The 18,455-nt window shown below is 38.6% G+C and overlaps 1 protein-coding gene across 1 annotated transcript in view; it reads left to right on the top strand.

The window, feature by feature from the left end:
- JAK2 (Janus kinase 2) overlaps positions 1 to 18,455 on the top strand; it is a 122,253-nt gene that overhangs the window by 35,164 nt on the left and 68,634 nt on the right. Inside the window, exons 3-4 of the mRNA XM_056106906.1 lie at positions 6,268 to 6,385; positions 18,059 to 18,204. Of these exons, the coding sequence (XP_055962881.1) occupies positions 6,268 to 6,385; positions 18,059 to 18,204 (264 nt within the window). The remainder of the gene's footprint in view (positions 1 to 6,267; positions 6,386 to 18,058; positions 18,205 to 18,455) is intronic.

The following is an 18,455-nucleotide window of genomic DNA, read 5'->3' as shown; positions in this document are numbered from 1 at the left end:
TGAGCATCTGGAATGATAATACAGGTGTTAAAGCACTTAGCCTTGCACACAGCCAGTCCTGGTTTGATCCCTCACACTGATATGTTCCCCTGAGTCCCTCTCACTAGGAGTGGGCCCTGAGCACAGAGCCAGGACTAAGCCCTGAAAATCCGGAAGTGGTCCTAAAGCAAAGCAGAATAGAACAATGAGCGCACAACATGCTGTCTGTAAGTGGAATACTTTATGTTCAAAGACAGTTGAAAATTATGAGTAGAAAAAGGTGTCAGGTATTCAGATATTAAATCATCGAAAGAGAGCTTTAGCCACTGGGTTAATATTAGTCAAAATTGGCTTTAAGATAACAACTGTTATCTTAAAAACAAAGAAATAAGCATAGCTATTATAAACATTTTAATTAATGATATGAAATCAATGAAGCAACAAGTGACGAAATTGAAGTGAAAAGTAGATTACTGAACAGTAGAAGACCGCAACATCCCACTTTCAGCAATAGGACGATTAGATCAAAGATCAGCAAATAAATAGATGACTCTATAAATCAGCTATTCAGACATATATAGAACACCCTTGTCCAACAATAGTACAGTGTACTTCTCAGGTATACATGAAACATTTTCCAGCATATAGCATGTATTAGCTCATAAACAGATTGCATGAAAATGTAAAAGGGAGACTGATTATAAATCTCTTGGAAGAGAGCATGAAATGAGATGCCATAGCCATGCTGCCAGACCCTGAGCCAGGCTGTTTAATTGAGGGTAACATGGAGGAGGACAGTTGAGGCCCCTCCCTGCCCAAGTGGAGCCAGCCCCGGCAGCCGTAAACCTCCAGAACTCCAGAATAGAATATCCAATGGCAAAACTTCACATATATGGTCAGCTAACTTTTGCCAAAGGAACTGAGAGCATGAAATAGAGTAAAGACAGCTTCTTCAAATGGTACTGGCAAAACTGAATAACAACATGTAAAGAATTAAATCAGATAGGCCGGAAATCAGATGTGTTGAAAATTAGATGGGCTGAACACATAATGCGTTTTGGAGATGACCGCTAGACTAGAAGCCGTTACCGACTGGATTCCATGGGACATCAAAAGAACACTTGGCCATCCACCTATGAGATGGTTGGTCTTCTTCATCAAGACCCTGAATGGTTTGATGTTTTTCATGTTCTGGAGCGAGCAGATGCTATTGGGCTTCACTAGCACGAGACAGGGACAAATGGAGATGTTACTAGTGCCCGCTTGAGCAAATTGATGAGCAATGGGATGACAAGTGATACAAGTGAAAGAATTAAAAATGGATCTGTATCTTACATCTTACACAAAAGTCATTTCAAAGTAGATCAAAGACCTTGAGGTCGGATCACAATCTATAAGATACATCGAGGAAAATATCAGCAGAACACTTGAAGATCTGGGCCTTAAAGGTATCTTCAGTGATGCAGTGCCACAGGCAAAGGTGATAAAATCAAAAAGAAACAAATGGGACTACATCAAATTAAAGAGTTTCTTTAAAAACAAAAGGAACATAGGCTAAACCAAAAGATGACTAACCCAATGAGAGAAAATATTTGTGGTCAACACATCAGATAAAAGGTTGATGTCTAGAATATATAGAATACTCATAAATATCAACAACAAAATGTTCAAAAACCCCATCAAAAGCTGTGGAGAGGAAATAAGCAGGGACTTCTGATGAAGACAAACAGATAACCAACAGGCACATGAAAGATGTTCATCATCACTTATTACTGGAGAAATCTAAATCAAGACAACATTGAGAAACCGTTTATTTTTGAAAAGTCTCTTCTTTTCTGAAGAATTGTCCTGGAATACTTGTTAGAAATCAGTAATTGTTAGAAATCAATTACTAGGCTGGGTAATGTGAGTAGACATGGTATTTAATCTTTTTTATACATACTGTCATGACATATAATGTCAATGTGAATCATGGTTATTTAAATCCACTTACTAGTAGTGTTTAAACTTTGTTATACTATTTTGCTACCAGTTTTTATGCCTGTTTGCTACTGTATGGAGAATTTCCCCCCCCAAATTTTACTTTATTAAAGCACTGTGAGTTATAATTATTCATAGTTGGATTTCCAACATACAATATTCCATCACCAATCCTACCACCATTGTCAGCTTCCCTCCACCAGTGAGACTGGCACATACCAGAATAATGGGAACAATCTAGGTTGGCAGTGATGTAGTGAGAAAGGAACTCTCATTCACTGCTCGTCAAAATGTTGTCAGATTCAACCCCTATGGGAAACAGTATGGAGGGTCTACAGTAAACTTAAAAATTGAACTTCTGTATGACCCAGCAATTCCACTTTTGGGTGTTTACTCCCAGGACAGAAAAACATTCATTCAAAAGGACATACTCATTGCAACAAATCAGTGTAGTCGCTAAGATTTGAAATCAACCTCCATGTCCAACAACAGACCAGTGGATTATGAAGATGCGATATACTATATGCTCCTCCCAGATGGAAGTATAAAAGAAGGCTCCCAGAATCATGCCACGGGACTCCATGCCAGGCTTTGGGACGAGTGAGAGCCCTCCCCACCCCAAGGGAACCAGCCCTGGCAGCCGACCTCCACTGCCCAACCACTGCCACGCTCCAGGCTGCTTTCTGGACTGTGCATGGCCGCTTTGCGGCTGCATGACACATCATAAGACACTTCCTACCCATTTATGCCTCTTGAAGAGCCCGGCAAGCTACCGAGAGTATCCTGCCCACATGGGCAGAGCCTGGCAAGCTCCCCGTCACGTATTCGATATGCCAAATACAATAGGTCTCATTCCCCTGACCCAAAAAGAGCCTCCAATCGTTGGGAAAAGACGAGTAAGAAGAGGCTGCTAAAATCTCAGGGCAGGGAGGAATAGAGACGTTACTGGCGCCCGCACAAGTAACTTGATTAATGGGATGACAGTGATACAGTGATATATATAATATACACACACATATATATGCACTGTAGCACTGTCCTCCTGTTGTTCATTGATTTGCTTGAGTGGGCACTAGTAACGTCTGTTGTGACACTTGTTACTTTTTTGGCATATGGAATATATCACGGGTAGCTTGCCAGGCTTTGCCGTGTGGGCATAATACTCTCAGTAGCTTGTCGGGCTCTCCTAGAGGGGTGGAGGAATAGAACCCAGTTTGGTCCTGGTCAACCACGTGCAAGGCAAACACCCTTGCAACGCTGGGCTATCACTCCAGCACATATATATGCATATAATGAAATACTATGAAACTGTAAGGAATGACGAAATCATGGAATTTGCTGTTACATGGATGGAACTGGAAGATACCACGTTAAATGAAATAAGCTAGTGACTGGATTGATAGTACAGCTGGTGGGGTACTTGCGTTGAACGTGACTAACCAGGTTTTATTGCCAGTATCCCATATATGTTCCCTATGCATTGCGGGTGTGGACCTCAAACGAAACAGAACAAAAATAGTAAAAAGTAAGCCAGCAGAAGAATATGTGGTATTTAGAGTAACAGGATGATAAAATGCAGTGGTTGAAAATGGGATGCCTAGATCACCCTTAGCCCCAGTGTATAGGGAGGAGAAGGAAAGAAATAGAGTGAGGAGGAATGGGAGATGAGATAGATGAGAAACAATGGGGGCAGAGAGTAAGGGGATTCAGGTACTTTGGTGGTATTAGGGAATGATAGAACTTTATATCCAAATGACAGAGTCAGCAACACTGAAATCATGAGAATCAACTTTAATAACCAAACTTAAAAGATGATAGGCTGGGGCTAGGGCCTGGGGTAGGGGTAGGAGAGGGAATCTGGGAATGCTGGTGGAGGGAAGTTGACAATGGTGGTGGGATTGGTGATGGAACATTGTATATTGGAAACCCAACTATGAATAACTATGACTCACAGTGCTTTAATAAAGTAAAATTTGGGGGGGAAATTCTCCATATAGTAGCAAACAGGCATAAAAACTGGTAGCAAAATAGTATAACAAATTTAAACACTACTAGTAAGTGGATTTAAATAACCATGATTTACATTGACAATATATGTCATGACAGTATGTACAAAAAAGATTAAATACCATGTCTACTCACATTACCCAGCCTAGTAATTGATTTCTAACAATTATTGATTTCTAACAAGTATTCCAGGACAATTCTTCAGAAAAGAATCACGAATCATGACCATCCTGTTATTCGTTGATTGCCTCGAGCAGGCCCCAGTAACGTCTCCTTCATCCTAGCCCTGAGATTTTAAAGAAAGTGCTATATTCAAGGCTCTTTAGGAGAATGAGACCCATCATTGTTACTGGTATTTGGCATATTGGGTACGCCACGGGGAGTTTGCCAGACTCTGCCGCTGGTACAACTGTATATCCACATGTAGTTAATTTAGACTACTACTCATAATTTTAAAGTGAATCATAGACCTAAATCTATTAGCTAAAACTATAATTTTTAGAAGGAATTTTAGGAGTAAGTCTTTGTACCCTTACATCAGGCTGTGATTTCTTCACTATAACGCCAGAAGCCTAAGTGCCGAAAGAAAAGTAGATTTTATTAGAAACCATAAAAATGTGCTTTGGGGTTCCTGGGCAATGACAAGGTTAGTCATTTCAAACCTAAAGAACTGAATTTTAGCAAGCCATATTGGACACCTATCTTTAAACCACATATGTGTTTGACACTAGAAGTAAAGGAACTTTTTATTACATTGACTGTTAAAGAAATCATATCAGAAACTTAAATTTCTAGTGACTAGAGTGCTGTGTAGGTACTACTCACACAAAGGGCTTGTGTCAATTTGCAGTTACTGTGGACCCTTGGGCAAACCAAGTGGATACTGAGACCACAATACTACAGCTTACTACCTAAACTCTTGAATGAAATACTGGAATGAATTTTGGAATGTTTATGCATTGATTTTGGAAATGTAAAATAATGTGGCAACCACTTTGGGAACATAGTTTAGATGTTCTTCAGAAAGGTAAAAGTTACCACATGATCAGACAATTCCAAGAATATATGCATAGAAGTGAAAACTTAAGCTGACCAAAAGAAATTGCATGTGACTGTTCATGCCAGCATTATTCACCATAAGAGAAAAGATGGAAATAACCAAAGTCCATCAATAAGCAAACTGTAATGTCCTTGTAATGAATATTAGCTGAACAATAAAAAAAAAATGAAAGACTGATGAATGTTACTACACACATGAATGATCCTTGAAAACATAGTAGGTAAAAAAGGCCACATTTCTAATATGATTCTATTTGCATAAAATGTCCAGAGCAATTAAATTTATACAAATAGATGGATGGAAACAGGGATAGGGAGTGGAGAGGCATGATTTGACTAGAGCAAATAGGAAGTTTCTTTTAGGGAAAAATGTTGTGGGAATATTTGTACAGTGTTGTGAATATACTAAGAGTCATTGAATTCAGCTTCTTAAATGTGTGAAGATAATGATATGTGAATTACATCTCAAAGCTATAAATGAAACATCAAATTTTTATTTGTTTTTGAAGGCCATATTCTTTACTTTGAAGATATATGAATTTTATTTTGTTACTTTTTAAATTTTAATTTTTCTAAATAGAGTTACCGTGAGATACATAGTTACAAAGCTGTTCATGATCAGGTTTCAGTCATACAGTGATCCAATGCCTATCCCTCCACCAGTGTTCATATCCTACCACCAATGACCCCAGTGTCCCTCCCGCCACTGCCTCGTTACCCCCTAGCCTGCCTTCATGGCTCTATGATAGGCATTTTCCATCTCTCTGTCTCTCTCTGTCTTCGTCTCTCTCTCTCTCTCTCTCTCTCTCTCTCTCTCTCTCTCTCTCTCTCTCTCTCTCTCTCCCCCCCCCCCCCCCCCCAGCACTATGGTCTACAACACAGATACTGAGAGATTATTGTGTTGGTTCCTTTTCCTACTTTCACATGAAATTGGCACTTTCAGACTCGTTTCCGAGTTAAAAGTATTTTCTGTTAATTTATTTCTCTATCGATGTATGTGTTTTTAATTTTGTTCCTATATTGTGCATTAGGCAATATATTGAATTTATATTCCTTGTATTTTTTTTTGTTTTTTGGTATATGTTACTGTCATGGATTTTTTTTTTAATCACATTTTTGTTAAACCCACTAGCTCTGTGTTATGGGATGTATCTTTCGATAAACCAAAAGTAAGTATTTATAAATAGTATGCTCTTACTTGAACTATTTGTCAGTTGATTGAATGTTTCAAATATTTTGTAGATTCTACTTTCCTTATTGGTATTGTAATGGCAGCAACAGAACTTATCGGCATGGAATATCTCGAGGTGCTGAAGCTCCTCTCCTTGATGACTTTGTCATGTCTTACCTTTTTGCTCAGGTATGATAGCTTACTTGTACATGTATTATGTGATAAATGTCTTGCTGTGCAGTGTATCTCTTATTATTATTATTTTTGAGAGGTGGGGGTTGGACCATACCTGGTAGTGCTTAGGGATAACTGATGGTGGTACTCAGGGACCATATGAGATGCTGGTCACCTCATACAAGGCAAGTGCCATATTTGCTGCACTATCAGTCTAATACCTTGCCCTTCCCTACCTCCTTAGGCCTTAATCCTGGCTTTGTGCTCAGGGGTCACTTCTGGCTGCTCAGGACCCTTACGCAATTACCGGGAATGAACCTGGAGTTGGCTGCATGCAATGCAAGCACCTTACTTCCCATACGGCAGAGCTTGGAAGCCAAGAGCCACTCATTCCAAAATGATGTTTGACCTTTGCAGTGCAGGCCAGAGGCCACCTGGGTTACACCTCCTGTGCTGAGCCAAGTGATGCTGGGGCGATAAAAGTAGGCATCTGTAGGCATCTGTAGGCATTTTTGTGCATGCAGAACTTGTGCTCCAGTTCTTTGAATTGTCTTTTCAACCTTTGTATAGTATATCTCTTGATCAGAAAAAACTTCACATGTGGTAGAATTGATGTTCCCTCATACCTGATGCAAAGCAGTGACAAACTGATTCGTTAATCACTAGTTTTAGTCTTAGAATTATTCCTAATTATAATTAAAAATTTAATTATAATTGTTTATTCTATTTCGTAAAGACGAATTAAAGTTAGAAAATTTAACAGTGTTTCAGATCATTTTAGGAGTATCACAAATTGACTGAATTTTGCAGCAGTCAGTGGCTGGAATATAAAATAAGAAAATTCAAATAATATATTTTCAACTCCTGAAAAGTTTCAGACTCAAACACAGTAACAGCAAAGTCTCACACTGGAGACATTACTGGGCCAGCTTGAGAAAATCGATGAACAATGGGAGGACAGTGACGGTGTTCATAATAGAGTTGTTTCAGACATACAGTATTAACACCAAGTCTTACAGCCAATATCTCCTTCCATCTACCAGTGTCCATAGATTCCTTGTCACCCCTAGCCTGCCCCTGCCCCTTTATCAGGCATATAGCAAATTTATTTCTTGTTTCTTGCTCCAATAACATTTTTAAAATGGCAAATAGAATTATCAGAAAATAAATCAGTAAAAATCAGTTTGTGATGATTGAATGGGCTGGAGCTATAGCACAGGGTGTTTGCCTTGCAAGCGGCCAACATGGCCGACCCAAGTTCGATTCCTCCACCCCTCTTGGAGAACCCGGCAAGCTACCGAGGGGATCTTGCCCGCACGGCAAAGCCTGGCAAGCTACCTGTGACATATTCGATATGCCAAATACAGTAACAATTGTCACAATGGCGACATTACTGGGCCCGCTTGAGCAAATCGATTAACAACGGGAGGACGGTGTTGGTTCATTTGATGATCCTTAACATTCATGGTGTCACTAAAGACATTGTGAGTAATATTTTTCCATCTGTTACTGGAAAAATTTTACTTTTGAGGGGCATAAAAATAATCGTTTATGGTTAAATGCATGTAGTAAAACTTAAACATGTTTACTATTAAATATGAAGTAGAATCCATTTAATGTGTAGCCATGACCTCCATCAATTTCCAGGATATTTTTCATCTATCTCATTGAGTTTTCACATCTCTTAAGAAGTTACTCCCCATTCCCCTCCCCTCCTCATCTCTGACAGCTGCTCTTTAATCTGTGTCTATGAACTGACTCTTTCAGATACCTCATTTAAGAGTAATTACTCAGTGCTTACTGTTATGTGACTGGTGTTTTATCTTATATAAAATCTGTTCAAGGTTCATCTTTTTTTAGCATATGTCAGAATTTCTTTTTTAAATTTGGCTTTTAAATGTGTGTTCTCTCTTAAACACTTATTTCTCTTTCCTCACATCTCTCTAAATTTCTTTTAAAAAAAAGTTTTTCTTTCAAAAAAAGTTTTTATTAGTCTATTTATAAGGACTTACCTAACAGTGTTAGATAGAGGTTGTGGCCATGTGTTGTGGGCCTGATCATTCAGTGTTGGGGCCTTGCAGTCGGTGCTCAAGGGGTCATTAGTGTTAGAGATTGAACATAGGACATTCCACTTCCAAAGCTTGTGCTTCATACTTTTGCACTTTCTCCCAGCTTCTGAACTGTCAGTCTAAATAATATTTGACTGGTAAAAGCTACAACTTTGTTTATCCATTTTTTGTGGATGCCTGGGTTGCTTCTTTTAGTTTTTATGAATTATTGCTGCGTGTGAATAAGGTGCATAGGTATATTCTGTAAATTCTATTTTCAGCTTTCAGAAGTACTATTGTTTGATGATCTAGTGATGACATTTTTTATTTTGTTGAGGAATTGCTCTTATGTTTAACAACTGCAGTGTTTTTAGGTACTGTGATTTCCAAAACTGTCAGTAATAAGTTTCAGGCATACACTGTTCCAACACCAGTCTTACCACCAGTGTCAGCATCCTCCACCAGTGTTTCCAGTTTTCTTCCCACAATCCAGCCCAAACCTTAATGGTACATTTTAAAGTTTAATTGTTGTAGTTCAAATCTTATGCTTACTGTAGCATAGGCTTTAGCGCTTTCGATATATCCAAATAACTCGCTTCAAACTACCATTGTGTCCAAGACCTCTGACCCTTGACTCTGTTACCATACCTTTTCCTGGTACATTCTTATCAACACATACTTTATATGTTTTATTCAAAATCAATAGATGTGAGCTGGTATGGTTTTGATATGCATTTCCTTAGTTGTTAGTCATATTAAGCATCTTTTCATGTGCTTCTTAATATTTGGCTATTTGTGTACCTGCTTTGGGGATAATTTCTGTTCAAGTACTTTGTTCATTTTTAAGTCAGATTGTGTTTTTTCAGTTTGTGTTATTAGAATTATTTATAAATTGTGGGCATTTACCCTTGATCAGCTATACAATGTGTAATTATTATCTTATTCCATTACTTGCTTTTGCACTTTTTAAAAATTTTGTGATACACAGAAATTTTCAGTTTTGATGTAATTTTTTCTAGTTTTGTTGTCTATGATTTTGATGTCATATACAAGAAATATCACCAAATTGAATATCATGAAGCAGTCAGTCTTATAATTTCTTTTAAGTATTTTATAACTTTACTTTGAGTTCTTTGATTAATTTAGATTTTATTTTTTTGCAGCAGTGTTTGTTTAAAAGACTGTTTTTCATTGTACTGCTTTGATACTCTTGCCATTGCTATCACCATAGTTGCAAGATTATGTTGACATTTTAAAATTACTGGATAGTTCAGCCACAAAGCTTTGAAGTACAAAGTATATGCTATATAAAGATTTAGAAAATTAAATAAAATCAAAAGTGAGGTGCCACTTTCAAACTTTGGGCTTTTATAGAAGATTATTTTTATATAATCAAATTTGGCCACTCAGCAAATAAATAGCTGTCACCACTAATTCATACATATTCATCAAAATAATGAATACTTTTTCTTATTTTTGTGGCCAAATGCAGGTACAGGTATTGTTCCAAGTGATACCTATATTTTTTTAGCAAAGAAACTCTTTATGTAGTTAATTTAATTAAACAAAGTGTTTATTGGTGTATATTTTAATGTTTAAAGAAGGCTGCTTTAAAATATACTTTGTGGGCTGAAGCGATAGCACAGCGGGTAGGGCATTTGCCTTGCATACAGCCGACCTGGGTTCGATTCCCAGCATCCCATATGGTCCCCTGTGCATCGCCAGGAGTAATTCCTGAGTGCAGAGCCAGGAGTAACCCCTGAGCATTGCCGGGTGTGAGCAAAAAAAAAAAAAAATTATGCTTTGCATTGGGATTCTTTTCACTTACATCTCTTTGTTGGTATCTTGATGATTATATTCTTGTTTTTAAAATACGTATTTAGCCTTTTGGGCATGACTTCCCCAGAATATCTTCATGAAAAAAATTATTTTCTGGTTCTATGTAGTGTACAGAACAAAAGTAAACCATCAATTTTATGTACTATTTACTAAACAGAATAACCTGTTTACATATTTTCCAAGGTATGGTGAAATAAGTGTTTGAAATTGAGCAAAACACAATCTAATCCTTTTTTTAAATTAAAAATATGAAGCATAATTGACATAACCATATTATGTTTGTTTCAGGTATGTAATATGATTGAATAGTTACATGCATTGCAAAGTAACCTCCACAGTAAATTTGATTTTCACATGTTATATATATGTGTGTGTGTATATATACATATATATGTATATATGTATATTATACATTGTCACATCTTCACTAAACACCACCAAAATACTCAAGACCCTTTACCTCCACTGTCCTTATGTCACCCTACTAGACTACCTTTTCTTTTCTCCATTACCTTTACTGCTAGTAATTTCAGTTCTATAAGCAAAAGCTAGGGACTTTTACTTATTTGGTATTATCTTTTCTCTTGTTTCTCTGTCTACCATAGAAAAGTGGGATAATTTGTTCTTTTCCCTCAGACTTAATTCACTTAACATGATACCTTCTAACTTGACCCAAGTTGCAATAAACTGCAAGATTTCATCTTTTTTATATAACTGCGTAATATTCCATTGTGTGTATATATAACTCATTTTTTAAATCCATTCATCTGTTTATTTATTCCCATACCCTGGCTATTATACCCAGTGCTACAGTGGACATGTAAAAGAGTAAAAGGTGCGGGAGGGGGGCCATGTGGTCGGGTTGGGGTGGTGGGAGGGATACTGGGAACATTGGTGGTGGACAGTGGGCACTGGTGGAGGTACTCTATCATTGCATGGCTGAAGTGTAATCAAGGAAGTTTGTAAGTCTGTAACTGTAGCTCACCATGATTTATTAAAAATATCTTTATACAAAAAAAGAAGTTTAAAAAACTAATTTTTTTAAAAAGAGTTATTATTTTTGTATTCCTAGGTTTGATACCATAAAATGGAGGTTCTAGATCTCATGGAAACTTATGATTTTTTTTTATTCTGGGGGAAGAAAATGGTAGATATAACTGGAAAATCTCTTAAAGTGGGAAAATATATAACAGTAGATGTGACTGGAAAAATCTCTTAAGCTGAGTGACAGTTATAAAGTTTGTTTACAGATGCAATTTTCCTACCTGACTATCCATTCCTTTACTGTGTTTTCTCAGAAGATAACTGAGGTTGTACAAACCCAGAACACATTTTTAGATGCAAAAACGTAAATGTTCACCTGATTCTTCCGTAACCTGATCCAAGGAGTTTTTATTTTTTTAATTCTATTCTGAATATTAATTTTATTTTATTATTATTTCCCCTCCTTTTTTTGATTCACTGTGAGATATACTTACAAAGCTTTCATGTTTGAGCTTTGGTCATGCAATCATCTAACATCCATCCCTTCACCAGTGCACATTTTCCACCACCAAAATCCCCAGTATTCTCCCTGCCCAATCCCTGTTTCAACCCTTCCCCTGCCTTTGTGGCAGACAATTTTCCCATACTCTCTCTCTGCTTTGGTTACATTTGATGTTTCCACACCAGTCTCACTACCATTAAAACCTGCCTAAAGGGCAGTGCTGGACAATTTGTTTTGAATTACTTGTTATGGATAGAATATAATGTCCAGGAAATTCTGTGTCATTCTCTTCGGGAGCTTTAGTTTATAGTCTAAGTCTTGGCGATTGATGAGATTACATGTCACCGGGGGCAGTTTGTGGGTGTGACTGCCAAGCTACTGGAAAACTGGGGACCTGGAAGGAGGAGGCCCAGTCCCGATCTGAGCAGGCTTGGAGATCTCAGTCACAGGTTTCCATATATCTGGGTTTTCCTGCCGGTCCATTCTCTGGTGAGGTTCAACCTGTCTTGGGTGAGGATTGTCCCCTCTTGAGTAAGGCTTGTCTGAGCAGGTGGAGAGTGGCCTTGGGCATGGCGGAAATTGAGTTCTGGAGGTTTTTGACTGCCGTGGTTCTGCTTGGGCCAGGGAGGGAAACTCAACCTGCCCCCGCTCCGAGGTGCCCAGGTGAAGACACGCTGGCACAGGATCAGGACATTCTGTGGGTCTCTCTTCTCGGAACTTTAGTTTATAGTCTCTGGGTCATGGCCATTAATGAAAAACTCATAATTTTTTGTGTGAAATCTCTGTACCATAGAAACTAAAATAGCAACTTCTTAAAAGTGTCTTCCCGAAATAGAAGAGAAAGGGCTTATAGACCTATACAGGGTTTTACACCCCCAAAAGAAAGAATACACATTCTTCTCCAAAGTGCACAGAACATTTTCCAAAATAGACTATGTGCTAAGCCACAAAACATACCTCAGCAGAATCAGGAAGATAGAAATACTATCAACCATCTTTTCAGACCACGTTGCACTGAGGATAGAAGTGAATCACGCATAGACACGGAGAACCAAATCAAACATCTGGAAATTAAACAACTCAATGATGAACGAGTGGGTCAGGGAGGAAGTCAAGAACAAAATCAAGATACCTGGAAACAAATGAGAATAAAGACATGAGCTATCAGAACCTATGGGATGCAGCGAAAGCCATATTAAGGGGAAAATTTATAGCTCTGCAAGCATATCTCAGGACTGAAGAAAGGATGCACATAAACAACTTGACCTCACAGCTGAAGACCTTAGAAAAGGATCAACAGAAAGAGCCTAAATCAGGCAGAAGGAAAGAGGTCATAAAACTTAGAGCAGAAATCAATGACATGGAAACCAAAGATACAGTCTGAAAGATCAATGAAACCAAGAGCTTGTTCTTCAAGAAAATAAACAAGATAGATAAACCACTAGCAACACTCACAAAGAAACAGAGAGAGAGAGAGAACCCTAATAAACCGAATCAGAAATGAGAAGGGGGAAAAACTGAGAGCCTTCCCCCTAAGATCAGGGATGAGACAAGGATGTAACTCTCTCCACTGCTGCTCAATATAGTACTGGAAGTACTTGCAGTAGCGATTAGGCAAGAAAAAGATATTAAGGGCATCCAGGTAGGAAAGGAAGAAATCAAGCTCTCACTATTCACAGATGATACGATACTGTACTTAGAGAACCCTAAAACCTCTACCAAGAAACTCCTAGAAACAGTAGACTTGTATAGACTTGTATAGTAAAGTTGCAGGCTATAAAATCAATACCCAAAAGTCCATGGCTTTCCTATACGTAAATAGTGAAAGAGAAGAAAGTGATATGAAGAAAACAATCTCGTTCACAATTGTGCCCCAGAAAATCAAGTACCTAGGAATCAGCTTAACTAAGGAAGTAAAGAACCTGTACAAGAAAACTACAAAACGCTACTTCAAGAAATAAAAGAGGACATGAGGAAATGGAAAAATATCCCCTGTTCATGGATTGGGAGAATTAACATTGTCAAAATAGCAATACTTCCCAAAGCACTGCACAAATTCAATGCGATCCCTATTTGGATACCCATGACATTCTTCAAAGAAATGGAGCAAACACTCCTGAAATTTATATGGAACAATAAGCCCCTATGAATAGCTAAAGCAATTCTTGGGAAAAAGAAAATGGGAGGAATCAACCTCCCTAACTTCAAACTCTACTACAAAGCAGTAATAATTAAAACAGCATGGTACTGGAACAAAGGCAGAGCAGTAGATCAATGGATCAGGGCTGAATATACTGACATCTCCCCACAAGCATACAATCATCTAATCTTTGATAAGGGGACAAGAAAAGTGAAGTGGACCAAGGAAAGAAGCTTCTGCACCTCCAAAGAAACAGTGACCAAAATACAAAGACAGTCTACTGAATGGGAAAGGATATTCGCTGAATACACATCCGACGGGGGGTTGATGCCAAGGATATACAAAGTACTGGTTGAATTCCACAAGAAGAAAATATCTAACCCCATCAAAAAATGGGGCGATAAAATGAATAGAAACTTTCTCAATGAAGAAATTCGAATGGCTAAAAGGCACATGAGAAAATGCACCACATCATTAATCATCAGGGAGATGCAAATCAAAACCACAATGAGATATCATTTCACACCACAGAGACTGGCCCACATCCACAAGAACAAAAGCAACTGATGCTGGTGCGGATGTGGCGAGAAAGGAACCCTCCTTCACTGCTGGTGGGAATGCCAACTGGTTCAGCCCTTTTGGAAAACAGTATGGATGATTCTCCAAAAATTAGAAATTGAGCTCCCATTTGACCCAGCAATTCCAGTCCTGGGAATATATCCCAGAGAGGCAAAAAAGTATAGTCAAAGTGACATCTGCACTTGTTTGTTCATTGCAGCACTCTTTACAATAGCCAGAAACTGGAAGAAACCTGAATGCCCAAGAACAGATGACTGGTTAAAGAAACTTTGGTACATCTACACAATGGAGTACTATGTAGCTCTTAGAAAAGATGAAGTCATGAAATTTACATACACGTGGTACTACATGGAAAGTATCATGTTAAGCGAAATGACTCAGAAAGAGAGGGATAGACATATAAAGATTGCATTCATCTGGGGAACATAAAGTAACAAAATAGGAGACTAACACCCAAGAATGACCGAGATTAGTACCAGGAATTTTGCTCCATGGCTTGGAGGCCAGCCACAAATGCCAGGTGAAAAGACAGCTCAGATAGAGAAGGGAGCACCAAATAAAGGGTGTTGGGAGGATCCTCCCAGGATGGGAGAAGCATGCTGAAAGTAGACTATAGACCAAACATGATTGCCACTCAATGCCTCTTTTGCAAACCACAACACCCAAAAGGAGAGAGAGAACAAAAAGGAATGCCCTGCCATAGAGGCAAGGTGTGATGGGAGGGTGGGGGGTGGGAGGGATACTGGGATCCGTGGTGGTGAGAAATGGGCACTGGTGGAGGGATGGGTATTTGATCATTGTACAATTGAAATACAAGCACAAAAATTTGTAAGTCTACAACTGTGCCTCATGATGTCTCACTAATAAAAATTTAAAAAAAAATCAGAAGTAAAAAAAAAGCTTCTTCCTATCCCTCATTTTCTTTTTTTTTTTTTAATAATGGAGTATTGCTATTTGTTCAGCCATTGATTAAGCTGATTGAATTGGGCATGAACCCCACATTACTTTTTTTTTAAAATTGTATCACGCTGAGATAGAGCTACAAAGCTTTCATGTTTGAGATTCAGCCATACAATGATGGAACACCTATCTTTCTACCAGTGCACATTTTCTGCCACCCACATCCCAGTCTTCACCCTGCCTCTATGGCAGACAATTTCCTCAGTACTTTCTCTCTAATTTTGGGCATTATATTTTGCTTGAAATTTTCCACCATCATTCTAGTGTACCTGCCAGGGGCAGACACTAGATAATTTATTTTCTATTGCTCATTTTGAGCATCATGAGAGTTCTCATGGTTGCAATTATAAATGTAAATTTCTAGTTTGTAATTGATTGGGTTCTAGAGACATCTCTGTATGGTACTAATACATTTTGGGATTCAGTTGGGAGTCTCTGGGCCAGGGCTGTTTGTGCGCTAAGATGGAGCCCAAAGGCAAATTGTCGGCATGACAGCCAGTCTGCTGGGTGGGCAAGGATCCAGGGAGGGACAGCCCTGGTCCTCTGCTGCCATGCTGTTTGGAGATTCAGTCCTAGAACCCGCATACCTCGGCCTTGCTTGTGGAAGCTCTTGGTCACCAAGATTCCAACTGGAGTAGGTGGGGAGTGCACACTTGCTCCATCTGGTGTGCCCTGGTAAAAATGGGCTCAGTATGGGGCCCAGAAAGAGCGCTAGTGCTGCGGTGTCTTCCGGGACTTGCTGCTGTTTATCTGCGTTAGGGCTGTTGGTGCGCTACGATTCACATTACAAAATTTTCAGCAGATTATATCTTGGTGAGGTCCATCCTGAGATGATGAAGTCAGGCTGGGGATATGGCTGTGATTTTGGATTGTGGAAGCAAATGGATACCGGGGGCTCTACCTGGGTGGGCGCAGGTCAACCTGCCTCCCTCCAAATTACTTCGGTCTATCCAGCCATGTACAGGTCTGAGCTTTTTTGCAGCTTTTGATCTTTTTTGAGATTTATTTAGGGGTCTCTGAAGCCAGGCTGGCAGTAGAGCTTACAGGGTGGCACTGGAGTTGGTTCTTGGGGGGTAACTGCCAGTGCTTCCATGTTTAGTGGGGGATAGCTGCCAGTGCTTCCATGTGTAATGGGAAGTGAGGGGAGGTAGCCTACCCCAACTCTGAGAAAACGTAGAGATTTCAGTCACAGAACCCGCATACCAGATTCTTCAGCAGATTATATCTTCGTTAGGTCAGTCTTGAGACGGTGGAGTCAGGCTGGCGATATGGTGGCAAATTTGGATTGTGGAAGCAAGTAGCTGCTAGGGCTCTGTTTGGGTAGGTCACCAGGCCAACCCGACCCCTCCAGTTTACTCCAGTCTGTCTAGCCATGTGCGGGTCTGAGATTAACTGTGGCTTTGGATCTCTTTTGAGATTTATCTGTGGGTTTCTGAAATAAGGCCAATAAATGAGTTTGTATAGCCAGAGGTAGTTTGTGGGTGTGGCTTCCACAGAGTTAACTTTTGGCCATCTAATTTCTTGGTAAACTTGATGCCAAGTTGTTTGGGGTCTGGCCATAGGCACAATGGCAATTTTGGGGTATCAGGAAGGCACCATCAGGCTGCTGATGCACTTGCCCTGCAGGTACAGGTTGACCTACTGGCAGCACCATACTTTCATATAACTCATTTTCTTGTAAGTTTTACAAGAAATTGTAGTGATAAAGAAACTGATAGTTTTAGAAAATGGTTCTCAACTGTCTAGAATCATTTTTGATTGCTTGTCATTTAGTGTAAACCCAATGTATTTTTCTAAGTTTTAATTCTCGTTGCTCTCCACTTTTATGAATGGTCTGCCTTAACCAAACTTGTTTGTGTCTCAGATCCTATTTTCTGCTTCATTTTTGTGCATTCCTTTTCCCCTTTATGCTATTTTGTGTTTATCAAATATTTCTTACATGAATGTTTTAATTTCATGAACCCTCCCCTGATTATCCAAGTTAGATATGATCTCAGTTTTCTTAAAGTTTCTACTTATCTGTTGTGGAACACTTCCTATAAGGTAGCTTACGTAATTTTTTTTGTTTACGTTTAACTTACCTGTTTGTTTTCCAGCTAGATTTTGGTTTTTAGCAAATCTTGTATTTGTGTTTAATGTAGTCCTTAGTTTAATTCTTTAGGCATATTTGACTAAGTATACATATTTCTTTAATACCTACTTGGTTTTTATATAGAAGTACAATTTGAAGATATCGGCAGTAAATATGCGAGTATCATATTCTATAATTTGTAATCATTTGCTGAGAATTTTTACTAAAATTTTATGGCAAGATGATTGAAAATTATTTGAGGCGCATATGTTTTCAAGTCTATTTTAGATTAAGGTAAGGTAAAGGTAAAGGCCCTCCCGTTGATCGTCCATTTGCTCGAGCGGGCCCAGTAACATCTCCATTGGAGACTTTGTTGTTACTGTGTCTGGCATATCGAATACTCTTGGTAGCTTGCCGGGCTCTTCGAGAGAGGTGGAGGAATCGAACTTGGGTCGGCCATGTTGGCCGCTTGTAAGGCGAACGCCCTACCCGCTGTGCTAATTTTAGATTAATATATGATAAATTATGATAGTGAAACTTATGAGATATATTTTTTTTTCTTAAGTGGCGGCATGATTTTGTGCATGGATGGATAAAAGTACCTGTGACTCATGAAACACAGGAAGAATGTCTTGGGATGGCAGTGTTGGATATGATGAGAATAGCCAAGGAAAAGAATCAAACCCCATTGGATGTCTATAACTCTATCAGGTAATTTCTTTATGCAGATTCATATATATAAATGTGAGCAGTTTTATATATTCATATTTTGTTTGTCTTACTTTTGATTTCATATTGATCACGTCATTTGAATAACTGTCTTCCTATGTGACTCAACCTTGTGATATAAAATTAATATTTTTCATTTAATTTTTCAGTTTTATTAATATAATTGACGTCTGTCACTAAATTTAAAGTATATAGACTAGGGAATTGACTTAAAATGTCTTAAAATGATTAAT

Source organism: Sorex fumeus, unplaced genomic scaffold (genome assembly GCF_029834395.1).
Source record: "Sorex fumeus unplaced genomic scaffold, SorFum_2.1 ptg000149l, whole genome shotgun sequence".
Classification (NCBI taxonomy): Eukaryota; Metazoa; Chordata; class Mammalia; order Eulipotyphla; family Soricidae; genus Sorex; species Sorex fumeus.
This window is presented reverse-complemented; position numbering and strand designations above follow the sequence as displayed.